Below are 24,256 nucleotides of genomic sequence, written 5' to 3'. Positions count from 1 at the left end.
GAGAGAGAGAGAGAGAGAGAGAGAGAGAGAGAGAGAGAGAGAGAGAGAGAGAGAGAGGGCTTCTCAGTGTAGCCCTAGGTGTCCTGAAACTCACTCTGTAGACCGAGCAGGCCTCACAAGGGTCTGCCTGCTGGCCTCTGCCTCCTCAGTGCTAGGGTTAAAGGCATGCTCCACTGTGCACAGCAAGCTTACACTTCTGTCCATCTGGACCTGACATGTTTCCATAGCAATATCAAAGCCAGTGGCCAAGATTAAACTAAATGGTCACCTCCCAATTGCCTCTTCTCACTTCACAACTGTCCAGCCCCACCCCGAACCCTGGAATTCTCTATCTTGTGAACTGCAGGTCAGAATCCCGCAAGTCAAACAAGTCTTCACATAATATCTATGATTTGTTCTTATTTGGGAGTTATTCCTGATCTTAGACACATTTCTTCTTCAGAATCAGGAATTCTGTAGGTGTGGAATATTCCATATGATCACAAGAAGGAGGACGGCGGCCCAGACTAGCTACTGCTCAAGAGCGGGCCCCTCTAGTCTAAATACAAGCGCTGGTGAACCAGGCTCAGTACAATTTTGTGCAAAGGAGGTCACTAAGATGAAACACCACCAACCTCTCTTATCCTGCATTCAAACCCATCATATCTGACCCACCCACTCTTTTTTTCTCTGAAGTCCAAACCCTTCCATATACCTGCAACTGCCCTCCTTTCTAAATCTCAATCAAATCCATGCTTTACTTTTAGATGTTGGGCCTATGGACTGGAGAGATGGCTGCTCAGAGGTTAAGAGCACTGACTGCTCTTCCAGGGGTCCTAAGTTTAATTGCTAGCACCCACATGGTGCCTCACAACCCTCTATAATAGGATCTGATGCCCTCTTCTGGCATGCAGAACACTAATACATCAAATACAATGATTTTTTTAAAAAAAAATAGATGTTGGGGGGCTGAAGAGATGGCTTAGAGGTTAAGAGCATTGCCTGCTCTTCCAAAGGTCCTGAGTTCAATTTCCAGCAACCACATGGTGGCTCACAACCATCTGTAGAGGGGTCTGGTGCCCTCTTCTGGCCTGCAGGCATACACACAGACAGAATATTGTATACATAATAAGTAAATATTTTTTAAAAATACCACAAATCGAGAGTCATACGTTTCTTCATACACTAAGTCTTCCCTCAGTGTGTACTTTGTTGAACCATGGGAGCTGATTATTCTGCTGCACAGACTCTGTGTTTTGCACTGCACAGGCTCTGCCAAACACCCAGAACTATGTGAAGTGTGGCACCTGCCTTGTTATCATGCAGCATTGCTCAGCACGGTTTTGCATCTTGGCAGTAATCTTCTTCACATCCTCCACTGATGATTCAGATGTGAAGCACCAGCTGGCCGATGGAGGCTTCAATACACAAGGCCTCCTACGCCAAGCTGATCCTCGGGCCAGCATCATGGGTCTCACCCAGAGCTGACCAAGGCAGATCCCAGTCCTCACTCCAACTCAACTGAACCAAAAAGATTCAAAGTAGGCTGACTCAAGTTGAAGAAATGTTGTGTCACGGTCCAGACCTCTTGGCCCGCCACACTGATGGAGGCAATTTCAAGATAGACAGGGTAAAGTGGAGTGAAACCCAGTGCTGGACCCAAGTGGTCCTGTTTCACATCCTGAGCTATGGTGCTCCAGCCTAAGCAATTCAACTCCTCTCTCTGGTGCCTTTGGTAGAGCAGGAGATAAAAGCCCTTAACCAACCTCCAGACAGCTGTGCGGATGAAGGCAGATGATAGGAATGTATTCATCATGTGCCTAAAACTGGCTGTAGATGTAACTGGCAGCCAACTGCCGTTACTTCTTGCCTTCTCCAGAGCCGGTAACCTCTCATCACTCAAAGGATGGGAGTCCTCAGAAGGGCTTAGCAGATCTACCATAGGGCTTCCACTCTCCTTCGGGGCACATCCAAAATTCCAGGCATTTCTCTAAAGACTTTTTATTTTTTTCTTTTTGCCTCCTCTTGGTGAACATTCCGGGGCTTCTTTAGAATCACAAAAGCTTCTTCCTCTCCCGTGTAAGATTATCTGTGGAGTCGGGCTTGGTGTAACTGAGAGGCAACAAGTCTAGAGAGTAATGGGGCGGAAGACACCTCTGCCTCTCCTTCTGTGGTGAGCAGCCAGTGTGCGGCTGTACCCCATCTATAGGCAGCCATAGCAGGGCTGGACCAGTGGGGAGACCACTGGCTCTCGCAGCTCAGTGAGGAGCCCCAGAGAACTCTTAGCTGCTTTGGAGACCTTCCTATCAGTAGGGTTCCACAGCCCACGTGTGAGGTCTTCATTCTACTGAAACCATGGGAACCTCCTCAAACAACTGACCTTCTACTTTAGGAGCCTATTCACCCAAATCTAGGAGCCACAAGTACTACACTGGGGGCAGCAAAGGGTGCCTTACAGCTCGCACATCACATGAGCCTGCATCTCCATCCTCCTACCTGTTTGGAATCATCACAAGACGGAAGAAAGAGATGTTGGAACAACCTCATCTTGGATGCTATTTAGACTGCGGCTCAGAATTCATCTTTTCCTAATCTTCAACTTTATTTGAATAGGAACTTTGGACTCTTAGGATGCTACTTGGTATATATTTTTGTTAGTCAAATGTCCTAGGTCTTGAGATGTATACATTTTGGAAAAATTGCATTCTCTTTTATACTTTTATTGTCCTTCATCAGCATGTAGTGTATCTCTAGCCCATACTGGTAAGCTTTCCCGGGTATGACAGCACATACATGCCTGGAATATCAGTGCCTGCAAAGAAAACAGGATAAATAATTCGAGGCTAGCATTTGCTGTCAGGTGACTTAGAGATCAGCCTGGGCTACATAAGGCTGTACCAATCAACCAACAGCCCGTGTCAGGACACAAGTTAACGTGTTCGCTGCATAAGCAGGAGGACCCGAGTTAAATCTGCAGCACCACATAAAACACTAGACCTGGCTGCACGGACCTGAAACCCCAGCGCTGAGGCAGAAAGACAGGAGGATCTCTGGGGCTTGCTGACTGTCAGTCTAGTTCAGGTTCAGTGTGAGACCCTGTCTCCATGGAATGAGGTGGGAAGCTCTAGAACAAGACCCTGGACATTCTCCTCTGGCTTCGGTCTATGTATACAGGTGTGGACACTCATAGACACACAGGCTCCTATAACAGAAACACACACTCACAAGTAAGTCGTAACCTGAATGAACAATATTTTCTATGTATTCCTTTAACAAGAAATTAATCATATGTTGTTTTAATCTATTATAATTTAAAAATATTCATGAACCCACTTTTGAGCATCTAGAGTGAGTATGGCATTAGGCTAACACAAGTCCCAGGAGGATAAATGATTAATAACCCTATGCTCAAAGAACAGATTTCTAGTGATGTTTAAAGATAAGAGGATAGAAAACATGTCTTTAAAGTCTCACCCTGCACCATAAGAGTAAATGATATAAAATGTACCCATCCTGTGACCTGTTTCCAATTCCTGAAACTGATAGTTGGAAAGCTTAACTTCAAGTAGGTCACAGCTTCCCTGATGACAAGCTTTCAGTCACCTTAGTCACCGCCATATCCATAGGCCTTCGCTTCCTAAGAGGGGTTGAGGGATGAATGAACCTCTGAGATAGTATTTAATTACCTGTGCAAATATCAATATAAGGCCAGTCCTTTTCCTATTTATTCATCCATTTTCCCAGTTATGAAGTAGGGCAAAGTGTATCACGATGACACGGAGTTATGCAAGCCCTTTTGTAGAGACCGTGGGAAGGAGTCACTCAAACCAGCCCAAACAGCTAGAGCCAAAGTGAGTACATGTATTCAGGTATATAGATCTGTGGGTGTAGACAGTGTGACATCATTCTCTAGCACCTCCTGCTGTGCTCTCCACAAGCATAGGTTGAGACTAAGTGTGGCACAGTTCTTTAAGATGAACAGGTATTCACAATACTTCAGAAGCGATGTCCTTGCAAGAGAGGTCCTTCTTGGTGACAAGAGACATACCTGTTCCACACTGGCTACTCCCTCTTTTATCCCCTCTTAACACAAAGAGAGAAAGTGACCACATCTGCTCTTCTTTAGAGTTCCAGGCATCTACTTGCTTCTGCTTCTCCTCACACCCGGTAGAAAGAGTCCTGTGCCTCTGGACCTCAAGAGTCCGGATTGTTATCTCCTCACAAACCTCTCCACCTCCCCAGGACTAAGCTTGTTTGTCAAGACACAAGCAGGGATGAAGACTGCCTTGTTAATGCCAAAGGCAAGTGTTCTCCTGCACCTGGGAGGCGGTGAATAGGAACAAGAAAGAGGGGAGGCGGAAATGTTTCGGGCGTTTTCCATGATCAAAACAAGCTGACAAGAAAACACACGCTTGTTCGGCTGGGGTCATAGAGAGGAGAGAGGCCCCTCCCTACGGCACAATGAATATTTCCTTGAATATATTTACATGCATGTGTGCATATTCATGTGCATGTGTGGTAAACCCCTGATAGTGTGTACATGCCCACATGCGTGTTCAGGTGCACGTGCATATGTATAAACATGATTGTAGAAGCCAGAGGTCAATGAACAGTGTCTTTTATGATCAGCCTCCATCTTTGCTTTTTTGAGGCTGGATCTCTCCCTGAACCTGTTGCTCATCCAGTCATCTCAGATAGCAAGGCAATAAGTTGCATCTCTGCCCACACCCCACAACACTGGAGACTTCTTACATCAGTGTTGGGGGTCCAATCTCAGGTCCTCAAGTTTGTACAGCAATTACTAACCTGGGCCATCTCCCCAGCCCCTGGATGAACACTTTTGAAGAGGACTTCCTCACATGGCAAAACATGCAACATCTTGAAGTCACTTGGAGTTTGACATCTCTTACCTGGGGCCCTAAAGTCCAAAGGAGGGGGGTCTTGCCAGTGAAAAGGATGCACCTGGGGAAGACAGATGAAGAGGCAGAAGAGGACGTGCAGTTTGGGTGGTGCCATCGTGGGAGCTGAGCAGCGGCTTCAGTGTGAGGTTCTGCAGAGCAGATAATTAAAAGGAAAGAGGAAAAAAAAAAAAAGAAAACATGCAATGAATGAACCAAAGAGGATTTAAGTGGCTGCCAATCAGTGAGCCTGAGTTCCCAGCAATGTTGGTTAACAATGAAACATTTCTTTTCGGAGCTGGCTTTTAGGTAGGTAGTGAACTGGCAGAATCCTTTACGGTGAGGGATGGCAGAACATATCTATAACATTTCGAGACAGTTAAATATTTTCTCTCATTTTATTACAGTGCCATTTGTCAGAAAAACATTAAATCATAGTCATTATAACAAATGTGTCCACATCATCACTATGCCCAACGGCTTCTCTGGTATGGATAACAAACAGCAGTTAGTGGGCTCTGGATAATGTTCCATAATAGGTCCCATTGTGATTATAATGCTCTGTTGTGGTTAGTTTTGATGTTAAGTGGTATGGTACTACTGGGTGGTTTTGTGTGTGTGTGTGTGTGTGTGTGTGTCCTACCACACTAAATTTCTGAAAAGCAGAGGTCAGGTCTAAATAGTTGGCCTCTGGAAGCTGCTGATATTGCAGAAATATTTCCTAAACCAAAGCATTGATGAAACAATAGAATATCAGAATTGAGGTAGTAAAAGTAACATTGTAGTTAGACCCATATTTTTGAAAAGAGAGAGAGAAATTTATGCCCTGGCAATGCTGAAGTATGCATGGGCAGCCCATATATGGCGGTTCTGATGAACTTGTCCATATTGGGTTTCATGGTCAAAGTTGATGAGGACAACTGAGAAGGTCTCTTCCTCGAGAGGACACCAGATCTCATTATAGATAGTTGTAAGACACTATGTGGTTGCTGGGAACTGAACTCAGAACCTTAACTTAACCTTAACTGCTGAGCCATCTCTGGACGCATCTTATGAGCAAAAGGTATTGCCTGGTGATGGTGGCTCACGCCTTTAATCCCAGCACTTGGGAGACAAAGGCAGGTGGATCTCTTTGAGTTTGAGGCCAGCCTGGTCTACAAAATGAGTTCCATGACAGCCAGAGCGTTTTACAGAAAAATCCTATCTCAAAAAAGCAACAGACAAAATAAAACTAAATAAAAAAAGTTACTCATATGTGTGTAAAAATTTCTCCCTTTAATGTGAATCTCTCCAGATAAGGAATTTAGCTCAGTTGGCAGAGTGCTTGCTTGGCATTCCTGAAGCTCTGGGTCCAGTCCCCAGCACTGGTGACACATACTGATGATCCTAGTACAGGCAGGAGAAGATCAAGGTCATTCCTAGTTACATCTCAAGTTCAACACCAGCTTGGATGATATGAGACTATGTTTCAAAAATAAGCAGATAGATAGATAGATAGATAGATAGATAGATAGATAGATAGATAGATAGATAGATAGATAGATAGATCAACAGATAGATAGATCAACAGATAGATAGACGGACATATAGCTATTTTAAAAAACTAGAAATAAAATGTGTTCCTTCAACTTTGGGGGGAGTTGATGAAAATGATCCAAGCCCCCATTGCCCCACATTTGAATTTTGGTAATAACTGTTTCTCTACTTTGGTCCCAACCTCAAAGTCTAAACCCAATATAATTACAGTTGCCTCAGCCCCCAAACTTCATTGGCTTCATACGTCATAGAATAAAGTAGCATACCTGGTGGTTGGTCTATACTCAGTGGACTTGAAATCCTACCTCTGTCTTCTCTGATTGCACACCTGCTGTCACCACCCTGAATTCCCCGCCACCTGCCAACATACCAGGTATCCTGACCTCCCAACCCCACCCCAAAGTCCATGTGTATTTCCACAGCAAGGCTCTCTGCCTTGACACCCAAATGCCTCTTGTCTCCAGGTTCCCATCACAACGTTAACCTCCACAGTGAGTTGTTCTTGATCTATCCACTTTAAACAGGGCTTCACTGGCACAGGTCTTTTAACCCCAGCACTGGGGAATGTAGTAATAGGAGCTGCGGGGCTGCGTCCCCAGCACCCCGGCCGCCCCATGTTGGGCGCCATTTTGTAGTAATTGGAGCGGCGGGGCTGCGTCTCCAGGGTAAGGCAGAAGCAGGTGGATCTCTGTGAGTTCTAGGCCACCCTGGTCTAAAAAGCTAGTTCCAGGACAAGTCATGGATGTTTCACAGAGAAACCCTGTCCAAAAAATTAAACAACAAAAACAAACCCAAACCAAGCTAAACAAACAAACAACAACAAATAGGGCTTCAAGCTACTTCCACACAGCAGTACAGGCCCAATGCCCCATGTACATGTCTCCAATATTTGTTTCCAAATGACATACTCTGCATTATCAGTTTATTATCTTGCTCTGGAAATCCAGCTCTTGCAGTGTGAGAAGTCTGGACTCCATCCTCCTACTGTCTTCCAAAGTCATAAAATAGTACCTGGTATAGTAAGCACTAAATAAATACCTGCTTGTGCCAATGTGAATCCTTAAACAAACGTGATTTCTAGCACACACTGAAACAAGCCTCAGAGTCCATGCATGTGTCGGTCGATTTCACTGACGCGAAGGAGGCACTAACTAGATGACAGTTATTTTCCCAGAGGTATAGCATAGAGATGAGGCCTAGACAACCATCACTTCTGCATGTCCCTGTGTCCCCTGCACACCCTGGTCTCTCTTATGGTTGAAGCCCAGTCTCCACACTAATTCCTGATTAATGGAAAGCTGAAAAGAAGTATTCTCAGACACTGGAGACAATTTGTCTCCTCTCCTTTTTTCCAATACAAAACTCAGAAGTCAGGTCACAGCCGTGGAGGCTCCAGCCTGAGAAGTTTAGATCCCTAGCCGCTACGCAAAAAGAGCTCTTCCAATGTGTACGGCCTTCCATGGATAAGAAATACACTTTGGCTGCAGAAAAGCTTTGAAATTTCTAGGTTGTTAATGTTCTTTTTTTGCAGCATCAAATGGCTTTATTGTAATACTAGATCCCAGCCATTTAATCCAAGGGTATGTATCAAGCAGATATTGTATATATGTTCCATGATATGAGCAATTGGGAGCATGATGGGAGCAACTGGGAATCCTGAAGAAGTTGACACAATCATTGGCCTACAATGGCCTATAAACGGGACTCAAATGCAAGATGAGCACATTCACATAGGAAGGGAACAAACGGTTCAGAGACATTCAAAATTTCTTAGATGCCATGGAAACAATTCAAAGCAAAAGGAATTCAGAAGGATTCCAGGCCACGAGTTGCAGTAAAATCAGATCTTACCACCAAAAGCTAACAACAAGCCTATGCCAATCAGCTGGGAAAGGTGTCTCTGGAGTTTCTTACAGAGTAACCGCATTTGTCTATTCAACTCGTCTCTTTTTCGGCTAAGGAAGATGTATGCTCCAAGGTTGTTTATAATGTTGACTGATTTTGTTTTGTCTTATTTCAGTTTTATTAATTCATCAGAAAATTTACACATAATTTAAAAAGCTATAACAGGATAAAAAAATAAAAGAATAAGTTTGTCTTCTTTATAAAATGATTTGCTAACAGTTTCTTTCCAGATGTATTTCTGTGGCAAATTAAAGTACATATACAAAACATACCTGGATATAAACATAGACATATATATAGAGAGCTATATTACATATGAATACATACACATTTAGCTTTAAATTTTGCTTATAAAATTTTATGTTTCAGTTTTAATTTGAAAACATAGGTACTTTTCATGCTAGTACACAGCACAACAATGTCACTGTATTTAAAATAACACTAAATGCCTCAAAACAACCACTGAACTAGTAATATCACAAATATTTTTTAATAAAAGATTTAATTTTTATGTTATGTGTATAGGCAAATGTTTTGCCTGAATATGTGTGTACCGTGTGTATGACTGGATCTAGACCAGGCTAGAAGACAGCATCTCACCACTTGGAACTGGGGTTATGGACGGTTATGTGCGGTCATGGTGCTGGAACTGAACTCAGGCTCTGAGCAAGAACAACCAGTGTCTTACTCACCGAGTCATCTCTCCAGCCCCAACACTGCTGAGTCATGAAGGCTTACAATATTCCCACCATGTTTGCATCGTTTCCAAAACATAGCATCCTATTTACTCACCACGAAAACATTTGCGAGTTCTGCATTCCATGGATAAGGAACCAGGCAAAGAGGATTTGATTGACTTGTGCAAATCACATAGCTAGGAAGTGCTGGGGGAAGGGTTGCTCCCAGGAGGCCTACATTCCTTTTTTATTTTGAAATGTGTGTGTGTGTGTGTGTGTGTGTGTGTGTGTGTGTGTGTGTTTGAGTGTGTGAGTGCAGTGTCCTCTGAGACCAGGGGAGGGTCTGAACCGCTGGAGCTGGTGTTACAGGCGGTAGCGAACTGACTAACCAGAGATCTGAGAACTGCACTAGAGTTCACTGGAAGAGCAGAAAGTGCTCTTAAACACTGAGTCATCTCTCCAGCCCTTACTCTTTGGTTTTAACTAAAACATCCAAACTTGGTAGGCCCAACTGGTTTACTCTAAGCCATAATCTCCTAAAATGAAGGAAGAAAACAACCACTTTAAGGATGTTTTCATCCTTTCGTGAGCTGACCCCAGACAAACAGCTGCCTCGGTCAGAAGTGAGTCATGCTCTAATGAGGATGAAACTCAATCTCATTATATTTGGAACAATGTGTTGAGACCCTAAGAAACTGCCATATCTACGAGTCTTCCAAATTAGCAACCAAGGGGTTGACACAAAGCCAGGACACGGGTCAGCCTGCCATCCCCTACAAATAGTCTGTGTCACAGCATCTAGCTTGTGGGGGAAATTGTCACTGGAGTTCTAAGTTCTTGAATTAAAAAGCTCTAGAATATTCCACCCCTCATGAATGCTTAATTTTTGTTTGTTTGCTTGTTTTGGATTTTGTTTATTTATTTGTTTGTTGGGTTTTCAAGACAGGGTTTCTCTGTAGCTTTAGAGCCTGTCCTGGAACTCAGTCTGTAGACCAGGCTGGCTTTGAACTCACGGAGATCCACCTGTCTCTGCCTCCCAAGTGCTGGGATTAAAGGCCTAAACCACCACTGCTCAGCTACCCCTCATGTTTTTAGCTTAACTAAGAAAGGAGAGGGTCTTTCGATCCATTTGTAAGATCACTGGGATGGGGAGGAAGAAGAGGAAGACAGATCATGTGGATGTTTGTTGACGGAGGCTGCTTGTTCCTTTCCCAGTTGCCCAGACCCAAAATAATCACACAGAAACTGTATTATTACAGCACTGCTTGGCCTATTAACCCATGCTTCTTATTGGCTAGCTTTTATATCCTAAATTAACCCATTTCTATTAATCTGTGTATTACCACGTGGTTATGGCCTACTGGTAAGGTTCCCTCCAGCATCTGGCATTTGTCTCCTGTGGCGGCTACATGGCATCTCATTGACTCCACCTACTCTCTCCTCCTCTATCTACTTGGAACTCCTACCTTGTGCTTCAATAGGAACACTACTCTGTGCTTCAATAGGCCCGAAGCAGCCTCTTTATTAACCAATGGTATTCACAGCATCTAGAGAGGAATCGCACATCAGAGGTCAGTGTGCTGGGGGCAAGGAAACCACTCAAGGTAATAGTCAGCCTGCACACAGTGCCTTGATCGCTACTACACTCCCACCAACAACTAAAAGAAGCATCAGAGATAGCAAATGCCGCTCTTTAGAGTCCTCAGGCAGGGTTAGGATGCTCTGCTCTCTAGGGCCATCATGTGCACCAGGGTGGGGATGCTCTGCTCTCTAAGGCCATCATGTGCACCATGAAGCAAGGCAGAAGCAAAACACAAAGTCGCAGAGGTTCTTGGGAGCCCTCCCTACAACCTCTGTCCTTCAGAGGTGGCCTAGGCATCTGACATAGCCACCCCACCCACCAGGGCAGTGACTGGAAATGGCTGCAAAGGGACAATAGTACCATCTGTTTACTACATAGATGCCCCTTGCCCCATCTCACCAGACCTCTAATTGTATCCTCAAAGCCCCGACCCTTTCACTAAAGCATGACCAGCTCACTCATATTTTCACTCATTATAGTCACTTTCATTTACCCAATTAGAAAGAAATCTTTCCAATTAGTAATAATCACACCTTGGATAAGTCTAATTGGTCACAGTGCTGCCACTGCGTGAGGTGTTCAGTTCTAAGAACACCTCTGTAATCAAGGATGGTAGAGTAGCTCAACTGTAATGTTCTTGCCCTGCAAGCACAGCGACCTGAGTTTGGATCCTAGGCACCTACATAAAATCACAGTGATTATGCTGGTTGGTTTTTTAAAGCTTGGCACAAAACCTAGACATAGCTGGGAGAATGGCATCTTAATTGAGAAAATGCCTCCATAACATTGACTGTAGTCAAGTCCGTGGGGTACTGTCTTGATTAATGATGTGGGGGAGGAGGGTCATTTTGATTATTGTGGGTGCTGTCAACCTTGAGCTGGTGGTCCTGGGGCATATAAGAAAGCAGGCTGAGCAAGTTCAGAAGATGCAAGCCAGTAAGCAGCGTTTTTCTGTGGCCTCTGAATCAGTCTTGCCCCTGAGTTCCTGCCCTGGTTTCCCTCGATGGACTGTGATCTGGGATGTCTAAGCCTGACGATCTCTTCCTTCCCCACGATGCTTTTAGTTATATCACATAGAAACCATGACCAAGACATTAATAAACCATGTGACCCTAACACTGGGGAGACAGAGCAAAGGCAGGTAGATTCCTGCCGGGTGGTTGTGGCATACGCTTTTAATCCTGGCACTCTGGAGGCAGAGGCAGGAGGATCTCTGTAAATTCAAGGCCAGCTTGTTCCTGGACACGCTCCAAAGCTATAGAGAAATCCTGTCTCAAAAAACAAAAAGACAGGTAGATTCCTGGAGCTGACTGATCAGTCAGTCTAGCCAATCAGCGGATGCAATTTGTGGGAAGATGTCTAAAAAAAAAAATGTAGACAGTGATAGGGTAGACATCTGAGGGCCAACTCTGGCTTAGACACACACACACACACATGCATACACACATGCACACATACACACACATGCACCTTCTTCACCAACTTTCAAAAGCCCACTTTAACCCTAGCCTAGACACCTAGAGGTACTACACTAAAGCTTCCAGAAGTTTCCTTCGAAGGAAAAGAATTCCCTGCCAGTGGAGAGAGTTGTCTTAGCGACAACAGGAATGTGTTTTGTTTTGTTTTGAGACTATGCCACATAGGGTGGTCTTGTACCCCTCCTACTTCAGCTTCCCGAGTCCTGGGCTTGCAGGTGTATGAATGGCAAAGAGGACTTTTAATGTCCCATAAATCAGACCCGTGCAGTAATCCACTCTGATTGCCCCAGTGTCCCTGGCTGCTAAGCTTGAGGCAGGAGTGACAGGGCAGCTGTGAGGGGGCAGCTGTCCTCTCTCCACGCTGTCCTTGAGGGCTGAGAGGCTTCTTTGATATCGGAACTTGGGCAACAGACCGGAAAGGCACACTTTGGAGAGCATGCTTCAGGCGGAGAGACGGCAGAGTGGGCTGTCTGCTCTTAGCACATTGTTCTCATGACAGTTACAAGGAACAAGGGGAGGATGGTTGTGCTGCAAAACTCAATGTTCCCTGATGGCCTGGTGGCACAGAGGGGTGGCAGTGAGGCAGCTCTGAAGTCCTGTCAGCTAAACCTCTGCTTCTTTCTGAAACTGACCTGTGCTCTTGGGACAGACTGCTAAAGAAATGAGAATGTTTTTGACATTCTCTGCTTTTGCTCTCTTTTTCTGGGGTGGGGGTAAAAGAAAGAGTCTCATATACCCAAGCTGACCAGGAACTCTGCTGTGTGGCCAAGGATGACCTTGAACCTCTACCTCCACCTTTCCAAATGCTAGAATTACAGGTGTCACCTACATAGACCCCTCCCAAGGAAGGGCTCAGGAGATGGCTCAGTGGGTAAAGTCCTACCGTGCAAGTGAGAAGACCTGGGTTCAGATCCTCAGAACCAACATAAGGTTGGACATCCTAGTGTGTGTCTACGGGCCCAGCCCTTTTGACGTCTAATTGGAGGACACGGGAGAATCCTGAGAAGCATAAAGGCCAGCTAGGCCGGCACAGGCAGAGGTGAAGAGGCCCTCTCTCAAACCAAGAGGAAAATGAGGAGCCACACCCAAACCTGTCCTCCAACCTCCACACACAACCATGGTAGCATATATGTACTACATCTACATAAATAGACACACACATACACACAGAGGCAGACTTAATAACAAGACAAAACTTCAACAAGAGCCCCACGGAGCAGGATGTGAAGAAGCCTGTCGCCTGTTTCCGGAAACACCGACAACCATGTTTTGATGAAGGCAGCACAAGCATCTGAGGAGATGTGGGCTGGACTTCTGCGTATCTCAACTTGTTGGTTGGGTTTTGCTTTGCTTTCAGGGAAGACGGGAACTCCACAAGCGAAGAAGTATTTTGCCTTCCATTTAGACTTCTAGAATCCCAAATTCACTAAGTCGTTATGAAACTTAAAAATGTAACATGAGATGTAAATGCCTGGTGTCTTCTCAGTGCCTGCTGTGTACAACGCTGTCTGGCTTCACGCTTCCCAGGGTCTCTGCCTCTTACATCACAGAGTTGCTGGGTAGCAGCACGAATGCCATCTGACTGGGTCATATGAACGGCAGGCTTCAGAGCTGAAGGGATAAGCCCACCACTCTGATGCATATCAGAAAAAAAAAACTGAGCCATGGTCATGTTTCTATATAAAATATGTAATTTCTATGGAAACAGAAAAAAATCAGATAAGCACAATTCTACAATTTTTACAGTGATCACTTCTGAGGGAAAGGAGCGTGGTTGGTTTTCTCTTCTTTTTGTTTCAGTGTGTACTTGGCACTCCCTGTCTGCTGGCAAGTCGTGGCAAGCAAAAAGAGAGTGTCCCCATCTGAGACTCAGCAGGCAGCATTAAAAACAAAACAGGACAGGCAACGGTACCAAATGGGATGAAAATACACACTGGGAAATAGAGAGGGTTGAAAACTATCAGGAAAATAGCAAGCTGGGCCAATATGCTTACCACAACCAGCTCTCAGGAGGCTGAGGCAGGACTTCCCCAAGTTCAAGGCCAACTAGGCTGTGTTGTGAGTTCTAAGCTAGCTTAGACTATAGAGTGAGATCCTGCATAAAAACAAACAAACAAACAAACAAACAAAAAAGAGCAATAGCTTGGGGCACTGTGGCACACACCCTTCATCCCAACTCTTGGGAGGTAAACTTCTAAAGATTGAGGGTTCAATGTCATCCTTATCTGTTTATTTAGTTCCCAAGCTCAACCTGTGCTACGTGTGAGGTTGTCTTAGCAACAAAATACACACTCAGAGAGACCGGAAGAGAGGCGGCTAGGGAAGAGAAGAGAAAACTAAACGATAAACTATATGCTAAGCATATAGTTTTAGATGACATAAGGAAGATTTTGTTGTGGTTTTAGGTTTGCCAAAATACACGGATTCATCAATAAAGCATCCATCTTCTAACACATACACACCACATTTGTGTTCAGCATATGACCTGATCAGCGAAGTTGGTGCTTTTCTTCCAAGATACTCCTCCTAGCTTCCCTGGTTGGAGCCCCTGCCTCACTGCCCACTGTGCCCACTGCATTGTGTCCATCCCTCTGTTGATTCTTCTCTCATCGTGTTGTGTGCACACATCTCTTATGATGGGTGGTAACCATGGTAACCATGGACCACATTACTCATCTCAACGTACTCAGCACCCTCTTCCTGTAATGCTCTGAGTACTAAAACCGTGGCTGGCTTCTGTGGGAACACTAAATCCCAGGGAGGGAAACGACAGCAAGAAACTGCTGGACTTTTGTTTTGAAGCTAGAGTGTTTTCCACTGCACTGGGCTTTTCGCCGATCAGGTGTTAGCATGTATATTTACTGGGCTAACGTAAGAATGACTTCTGCCCTGCGGAATCGTGTCTGTGTCTTTATTCCAGCGGTGTGTGAACGCTCCAGCCTGAGGGGATATGGGATGTACATTTGAGCAGCACGTCGCCTCTGCCCTGAATGCTCCTCTTTACAGGCGCCGTCTGTGTCACGGGGAGCTCAAGGCAGCCTTCCTGACTCACAAGCCCCCATTCCCCTGCTCAGCTGCTCTCTCCCTTCTTTCCACAGGACGGCTCATCCCTTGCAAACGAAACCATTACCCTCTCCTTAGACAAGGACGGGACTGTGGGAGCCATAGATCTCATGTGACCCTTGCTCCAAGTTGTCTCTTCTCTCGCCATCCCTGTGCCCTATGTCTGGGGATCTTGAGCTCCTTGTCCCTAACTTCAGCTTCCTCTACAGCCCCTCCAGGCCATTCTCAATCCATACTTGTTCTCTGCATTAATTAATTTCTACAGCTTTGGCACACTTAAAGAGGGCTGGGGCTATAGTTCTGTGGAAAACTACATGGTTCTGGCTTTCAGCCCCACCACCATAAAGGAATCTTTTTCTGGTCCATTCCCTAACTTGGGTCTAATAAACTTTGTATTTTAAAATCTCTTGATGTTCTGTACCTGGGGAGGGTTGGCACTTACAACACATTCCTCTGGCTTCTGGTCTGTTTGTCTATCTTATTTTGTCTGTCAGCTGAGCTCTTGTCCGTGTGATTTCACTCCAAGGCACTGCCAATCCCTTTGAAAGTATTATATATTTTAAATAAACACGACCCAAATTTCCCCAGGCTACAACGATGAAAACAGAGCTTCCTGCTTTTCCGAACAAAGCACTGGCGTAAACAGCCAGATGTCCTTGGCTTCCCTGGACACTGCCTGCTTCAACATTCCAGAGATCACTGAGATGTGTGGGAGACAGCCGCAGCCCCCAAGGAACACAGTGGAACCCTTCGTAGGAGGCTGTAACTCCCAAAGTGTCTTCAAGCCTTCTGCCTTCAGATAAGAGTTGACTAATTTTACATCTCAGGTGGTCACTTTGGACATTTTCTTAGAACTAGAGACTAAAAAGATGTCTATTTTTATGTGTTCAACAGTGCTGGGAATAGAATTAGGGCCTCTTGCCTGTGAGGTAAGAACTCTTCCACTGAGATCTAACCCCTGCCCACAAAATGATCACCTGGCAGTCTTCAAAGTCACAGCATATAGAAGCCTTTTTCTACAGCCACCACCACCACAGGCCAACACAACACAAAAATGCAGCTTGTTCTTGGAGAAAGAAGAAGCTGGGTGCACAAGCATCAGCGGGTAGATGAAACCCCAGGAACAGAGCGTCTCCTTAAACTTTGAAATAGAAACAAGGTCACTATGTTGGTAAATAAGTTTTCACAAAGCAAAGGTAGGCTCAGCAGATAGGAGCGCTTGCTGTGAAAGTGTGAGAGCCCACGTTTCGATCGTCACATTTATGTAAGAAGCCACGTGTGGCAATGTGTGAGCCTGTAACCCCAGCTCTGTCTGAGGCAGAGACAGGAGGATCACTGGGGCTTGTTGTAAAACATTTCCTTTATAAATAATGCTTTTATCAATTCTTTGAGAATTTCAGTCTATGTATTCTGATCACTTTCGCTCCCCTCCCCCACCTCTCTACCACCCAACTTTATCTTTCTACCTACCTACCTACCTACATCTTTCTATCATCTATCTATCTACCTATCATCTATCTATCTATCTATCTATCTATCTATCTATCTATCTATCTATCTATCTATCTATCTCCCCCTCTCTCTAATCAAGTCCATAAAAATGTTTCCTAATAAACTCCGACTTTGCTTAAAAAAATAAAAAGATATGCACCATTTTTTACAATAAAATGCATTGCTTTGATAAGAAGTCATTTAAAAGGAAATGGGTTTATATGATCATAGAGTGTTTATGCTTAACTTAAAGTAAGATATCAGAAAAGTCTCTAATTTCAGACAAAACAATTTATGAAACAGATGGGGGTGGGGAGAGGCCCTCCATATCATAGTGGATCAGGAAGTCAGAAGTGAGAGAAGAAGCGGAAGATAGCAGCCTCCCAAAGTCCACCCTTGTGAGCAATTTCTTCTATCTAGGCCACGTCTCCTCAATGTTCCACAGCCTTCCAAAATAGCAACATCAGCTGGAAAGGAGCCTTTAAAAGACAAACTTATGCGGAACATTTCACAACCCAATCAGAACATGCTCAGAACCACTAAATGGCAAATTGTTAGGACGGCCGCAGAAAACTTGTAAAATTCCTGGACAAGATGTATGAGCAGATAATAGGCAGGCTTAGTGAAGCCTAATTGAAGATGAAAGTCTGTTAAAGCAGTTTAACTGATTCAGTATCAGGCTGAATAGTCAAGAAATATAAGAATCTTCTCCTTTAGCTATATGATGATGTAAACAAAACAACCCTTCTAGTAATTTGAAACTCCGGTGATTTTGGTTCCCTAAAGACACTTGGAAATATCAAGAGATGTCTTCTATTGCCTCCGTTGTAAGGGGGTTGCTACTGACATAGAATGAATGGGTAGAGGCCCAGCAGGCTGCTAAAAATTCTCAATGTACAGACTGTCCCCCACCATATACAGATACCCTAAATCATCGGTGGTACTAAGGTTAAGGACCCCTCATTCAGCAGAGTGTGGTGGCACACACCTTTAATCCCAGCACTAGGAAAACAGAGTCAGGGGGGTCTCTTAAGCTCAAGGCCAACCTGGTTTACAGAGTGAATTCCAGTATGGTCAGGGCGACACAGCTGTCCTGGAAATTTTCTGTAGATTTGGCCTTGAACTCAGAGATCTACCTGCCTCTGCCTCTGCCTCCCAAGAACTGGGATTAAAGGCATGCACCACCATACCTGGCTTTTTAAAAATCTTGTGTGCATTGGTGGTTTGCCTGAATGTATGTCTATGTGAGGGTGTCAGAAGCCCTAGAGCTAAAGCTACAGACAGTTGTGAGCTGCCATGTGGGTGTTGGGAACTGAACCCGGGTCCTCTGGAGAGTGGCCAGTGCTCTTAACCACTGAACAATCTCTCCAGCTCCAATAACTGATTCATTTAAAATAGGTACCTCAATTGTCACTTAGAATTGAAGACTGGGCCCCTTATAGGGATGCTAAAACAAGAACAGGTTAAAGCACGATTAATAAAAGCTCAGAGAGAGAATTGGGGTTCAACCTGAAGAGCCAAAAAGCAAAGCAGCCAGCCATTGGCTCTTACATTGCCCTCAGCCTCAAAATGGCGATCCTGCCTCTAGGAATCTTGGAATGAGATTGTGTCTGAGAACTGTCTTCTCCCATTTTACAATACTTTCTAGTTCTGGGATTAAAGGTGTGCACTGCTGGGATTCAAGGCATGCACTGCCCAGTTTCTATGGCAACTTGTGTGGCTACTGGGATTAAAGGTGTGTTACCACTGCCTGGTCTGTAAGGCTGACCAGTGGGGCTGTTTTACTCTCTGATCTTCAGGCAAGCTGTGATTATTGAAATACAAACGAAATGTCTCTACAACTGTTTGGGGATGGGATTGGGCTTTCTTGTCCCACCTTTATCAAACACCTTGTGTGTGTTTTAAATCAGCAAGACAATTCCTACTCAATATTTGCTAATATTTAACTAAGAAAGAGATCAGTTACCTTCTCTCCTATCTCTATGCCCTTCCCTATGTCAGTATCTCCTTGAACTCGGAACTTAATGTCATATTACCACAAAGATATAAGAATCTTGAAACTTCTGCAGAAACGTCTACACACGCTTTGGGGACAGTTCATAGGATTCTTCTGCAATCATTTCACAACATCAGATAACTGGGGTCAAGAAAAGGAGATTGAAATGTGGTTTGCTGTTATGAGAACAACACAGCTACTTGTGGTAAAACCTACACCCAGGGGCTGGAGAGATGGCTCAGCAGTTAAGAGCACTGACTGCTTCTCCAGAGGACCCAAATTCGATTCCTAGCACCCACATGGCAGCTCACAACTGTCTGAACTTCATTCCTCAGGGACCTGGTGCCCTCTTCAAAAATCCCACAGGCATCAGGCATGCACATGGGACACAGGCATACAAGTACACAAAACATCCATACACATAAAATAAAATGATGTAAATTTAAAAAAATTAAAAATCCTGTGTCCAATGTGTAATGGTCTGTTCTGTCCCTTTAAGAGATAAGCACCACCCATTCCCTACCCCATCCTTTGAGGCAGGCAGATCTTCCTTCAGCTTTCAGCCTGGGTCCTTTCCTATCCATCTCTCTGTCTCTCTTCCCTCCCAAAGAGGCAGCTTCTGCCTCTCTCCCTTCTCCCCACTTCTCCCCTCATTTCTCCTTCTCTCTCTCTCTCTCTCTCTCTCTCTCTCTCTCTCTCTCTCTCTCTCTCTCTCTCTCTCTCTCTCTCTCTCTCCCCCTCTCTCTCTGCTTTTCTCCATTCTCCCCTTTTCCCCTTTCCCTTTCCCCTCCATAACCCACTAAATAAATATCCAGCCTCAATCTGCATGACGTGTGTCTATCCATCTGTCCGTCTTGGTCTTTGACCCACCATGTAGCTCCCTGCCTGGGACTTGCTGCCCCTCGTGGCCCGCTGCCTGTTGCTGCCACTCGGGGAATGGCGCCATTCTACTTTTACTACAACACAATGTGCAAATGTTCCAGTTTGTTCACACTGCCACAGGAAGAGATCACACAACAGCAGGGTTAATCTATCCTTCCGTGTTTCATGTGCTGGTTCCCCTTTGGGGCCATCATGAGTAAGATCAGGATTCCTTAAACACATTACGGTTAATCTCATAACCAAGATAGCTGCTAAGTGATTAATGGGTGGGTAGCATACACGGTGCAGACACCCTGGATAAGAGGTGTTCACATTCAGAGCAGGCTGGGATAGAGTAGAGCAGGATCTCATGGTGTTTCATTTGGCTACTCAGAATGGTGAACAACTTAACACTCACACATTGCTTATTTGGGGAATTTTCTACTTAATACTCCCTGGCCTTTGTTAGAGCATGAATGGCTGAGAGGGTAGTCTGAGAGGATGCTGTTATGATGGGGGTCATCAAGGGAAGGCAGTTCTGTGATCTCTCAAGAAAGCCTTAAGATACTTAAGTGCACAGATGAATAACTGTCAGACGAAGTTAAAAAAATAAGTGCCCACCCCCAGACTTTACCAGCACTTCCTGCTGATGGCTAATACATGAAGCAAACCAAGAGAAAGAAAACTATGAAAACACATGCATGGCAGTGGGCAGTAATGATAATTGACAATACCATGCAACATCCTAAGTATTTATTTTATACAAATGACCTCATCTGGTCAGCAGAGCTCAATAGATAGATAGATAGATGGGTGGACACATAGAGAGAAACACATATACTGAGAAACACACACACATACATGCTTGCACACACACACATACACGCATGCACACACACAACAGAGATGCAGTAGAGGGGGGCTAAATGACGTGTCCAACATCACAGAGATAGGAATCATTTATGCCAGAATCTGAATTCAGGCCCCAATTCTTAAAACAGGGCTTCTTCACCTTCTCATGCCTGGCATTCCAGGCTGACAAATCTGGTTTTAGTGGGGACCTGTGCCTTATAGGATGTTTACAGCAGTATCTCTGGCCTCTAACCTACTAGATGTCAACAGAATACTGTACTTGTGGCAACCAGACCTGTGTTCGTGCACAGTCAACTATCTCGCAGGGAAGCAAGAATCAGTTGAAAGCCACTATATGCTTCATTCTGCTAAGGACTTGGGAACAATCAAGCTGGAAAAGAAGCCCTAAAAGTGAGCCAAAAAGAATAAGGAATTAGCAAAAAATAATAAACCAATCCAGTACAACCTAAAGACATCCCAGACTGCAAGACGGAAGCATAATAACATCGTTGAGAGAGGAGTCACCCTCCCAATGTGCCCCGTACCTGCTAGACTATATCTGACCAATCTGGTGGGGCTTTTAGAGTTTCTAACCAGTGAAAGTTTATGCACAGATACAATAACCTGAAAGACCAAGGGTCAGGGTGACAAGTCACAGGAGGAGTTGCTGAAGGGATAGGGGACGCTCACAAGGTTCATGACAGATACGGTTCTGCACAGAAGGTCTTAGCCATTTGCTGGGTGGAGCCGGACTCCATTAACTGACTAATGGAGCCTTTCAATGGTTAGCAAGGCACGGTCTGTGCTCTGCTGACTGCATTCAAGGAGGCAAGATACACTAGACAGCCCTGACCTGAGGTCAAATTTCGACGTCCACAGGTAACTTAAATGAGGAAAAGAGATCAGTGCAATAGAATAGGAATTGGGGCAAACGGAACTAGTCACAAAGAGGCATTACCATTCCACTCCAGTAGACTGCTTTGATGTAGGAATGGGAGCTGAATATCGCTACATCTTTTAACTGTTTTCAAGAAAAACCGGGTGACTACATTTGCCTGTAACAGTCAGTAATTCTTGAAGGACAGCAAGAGATTGAACCTTTCAATACACCATATGAGTCAAGTAAAAATAGCTCTACAGCCCTGGAGGCTGAGATATGGCTCGGTTGTAACTTTCTTGCAGCACAAGCATGAGTCTAGGCGGAAGAAACAAAGCAGGGATGGGGATGCTGTTAACAGCCATTTCGGTCTTGGGTGAAAACCAGAGCAGTAGCTTTTGGCAGGTAGTGATTCTATGTCGTTGGAGATCTGTGACTATCTGAGATGTAATGCTTTATTGTATGGACCCTAAACACTGACCAAATGCCTGCTGATAAAGATAATTGCAGGAAGGCAGATCTCTGTGCTTACCTAGGAGAGAGGAACAAGACCTGGCAGTGGGAAACTTTTCTGAACTAGGGAATATTCATTCCTAGATATGTAACAGAAAAGGAGTTCAGCTACAGCAAAAAACAAACAAACAAACAAAAAAAAAACGACAGCAAAGGACAGCCGCTTTATTCACAAAGCAATATTGCCAAAAAGCCTTGTCTTTTGCGTTAGCCTTTATTAGATCCTTGGTTCTGATAAGCAAATTGCCCATGAACAGATGACTGAATGATTACTGTATAATGTTGCAGCTTGTAGCACATGAGGACCCAGGTTCAGATCCCCAGAACTCTTATACAGAGCAGGGTGTGTTGGCAAGCACCTGTAGTCTCAATGCTGGAAGGTAGAAGCAGGAGGGTTTGGGAGACTTTCTGGTCAGTCAGTCTAGCTAAACAAGGGCATTGTGGATTCATCAAGAGATAGACTCAAAAAAAAAAGTGTGGTATAACATTGAAAGACCTGCAACACTGCTTCTGACTTCCACATGTGTGTGCACAGGTGAGCACACGTGCCCATACACACAAACGACACAAACAAATAAAAGAGAGAGAGATAATCAGCAGAAGATGTATGACCAGAGAAGAGACGATATGTAACCTCTCCCTTAAAGATGCTCCACAAAGTCTCAATTGATTGTCTAGAAATATCGTGGATATGTCTCAGAATCATTGTCACACTGTGCCATCAATTTAAATCAGCAGACTGCTTCAGAATCAGATGCAGACATCAATTCATTGACTAATTAATAACAGCATCTAGCGAGAGAATGTAGCCCACAGGCTATCATGAGAGCTAAAATTTCCACTCATTGACTGATTAACAGCATCTGACGAGAGAATGTAGCCCACAGGCTATCATGAGCCAAAATTTCCACAGCACACAATGAAAATAAGGAAGGGGCCCCTCTTCTTCTAAATTAGGGCATTTCATTCTTGTAAGATGAACCTCAAAGTAAGCGAGGAAGCAGAAGTGGGGTTGCCTCACGCAGTGCACTGTTCTGTCACGAGAGGGTCATCCCTTCTCTAGATGGTAAACAGCTTCAAAACCCTCATCTCTACCTTAGTCAGCAAACAGCCAGGGAAGCTGTAGAGCCTCCTCTGAGAGAGAATGCTTCACTAAGGGAAAGCTATTCAGGGCTCGGCAAGGCCCCCTGGTGAATTCTGCTGCCCTATCCAGATTTCCATTCAGCAGATTGGGCGCCCTTGGACACTGGCATGGTCCTAGCCAGGATAAAGACCCCTTTGTTCTGTGAAAAGGTTTTCGACTTTTTTTTCCAATTCCCCATTTCAAATGTTACATCTTTGTATTTTACTTGAGCATGTCCAGCTTTTAAGATTAAATTAGCTGTTATTTTAGTCTTTGTGTTATTTTACTCTATCGTGGTTCATCTAATGGTTTCTGATGTTCCAGAGAGAGCAAATGTTGTATTGTATTATGCTGTGTTGCAGTGTGTGTGTGAATTAAAATGACGCATTATTAGCAAATAGTATTAGTAGTAAGTAAGATCTTACATCCTCTTAGGAGCACATTCATAATATTTTTTAAAAGCACACTTATTAGCTTGTTCTTTAAGAGGCCCAGGGGTAGCAATGACAGATCCCTTTTGTAGGTGGAAAGTTTGAATCACAAATGTTACCTAATTTTTCACTGTACCTTCAAAAACTACCCCGTGCCTACCTGTCACTTACACCCTTGACTAGATTCCCAGCAGCAAATCTAAAGCAGCATCCTCTCCTGCATTTTCCATATAGACCATCCTCCACACGGCACCTGGACCATATTGGAAGTCTCTGAATTCACACCTCTGCTTAGAATACATCCAGCTTCCTGCTGTCCTACTTGGAGAGAGATCTAAGTTTTTGGATTTGATCTATGAGACTCCCGGTGACCCGGCACCCTGCCCCCCTTTCTCCTTCCTCCTTGCATCCAGCTCTCCTTTCCCCTGCCTGCTTCAGCCACTCAGGTCTTCCAACTGTGCCTTTTATACACTGTTCTTGATTCCCTACACACCTGCACACTAGGTCCCTCTGCCAAAAGTTCTTCCGTTTCAGGGTTCCCAGGGCTGAAGGGATGGCTCGGTGGTCAAGAGTCCTCACTTTTCATGGAGAGGACCATAATTCAGTTCCCAAACCTACACAGTAGCTCACAACCGTCAGTCACTAAACCTATTTCCAGGGAATTTGATGCCGTCCTCTTGCCTCCAAGAGTACCAGGCACATCCATGATGCACATACATGCATGCAGACAAATATTAATAAATATAAAATAAAAATAAATCTAAAAAGAAGTGGGTGAATCCAAGAAGGCCCCTGCTGTTTGCCCGACACATGTCTACACAGTCAAACCTATCCCGAAAGCACTGTGCAACAGCTCTTGGCTTTTCATCCAAACTTTTAGTACTGTCTGAACTCACTCTGTCATTCCTTGATTCTTTCTCATCTCTTGACTTCCGAATTCTTTGACACTAGAAAGTATTTCTAACTCGGACCCAGTACGCAGTAGCATCTATCT

General features: G+C 44.5%; 1 protein-coding gene across 1 annotated transcript in view; it reads right to left on the bottom strand.

Annotated features, from left to right (window-relative positions):
* The window catches only part of Pla2g7 (phospholipase A2 group VII), a 46,138-nt gene that overhangs the window by 18,684 nt on the left and 3,198 nt on the right, over nucleotides 1-24,256 (bottom strand). The window contains exon 2 of the mRNA XM_005359797.3: nucleotides 4,890-5,029. Coding sequence (XP_005359854.1) covers nucleotides 4,890-4,995 — 106 coding nt within the window. The 5' untranslated portion in view covers nucleotides 4,996-5,029. The remainder of the gene's footprint in view (nucleotides 1-4,889; nucleotides 5,030-24,256) is intronic.

The sequence above is a fragment of the Microtus ochrogaster genome, linkage group LG2 (genome assembly GCF_000317375.1).
Source record: "Microtus ochrogaster isolate Prairie Vole_2 linkage group LG2, MicOch1.0, whole genome shotgun sequence".
In the NCBI taxonomy this organism is placed as follows: domain Eukaryota; kingdom Metazoa; phylum Chordata; class Mammalia; order Rodentia; family Cricetidae; genus Microtus; species Microtus ochrogaster.
This window is presented reverse-complemented; position numbering and strand designations above follow the sequence as displayed.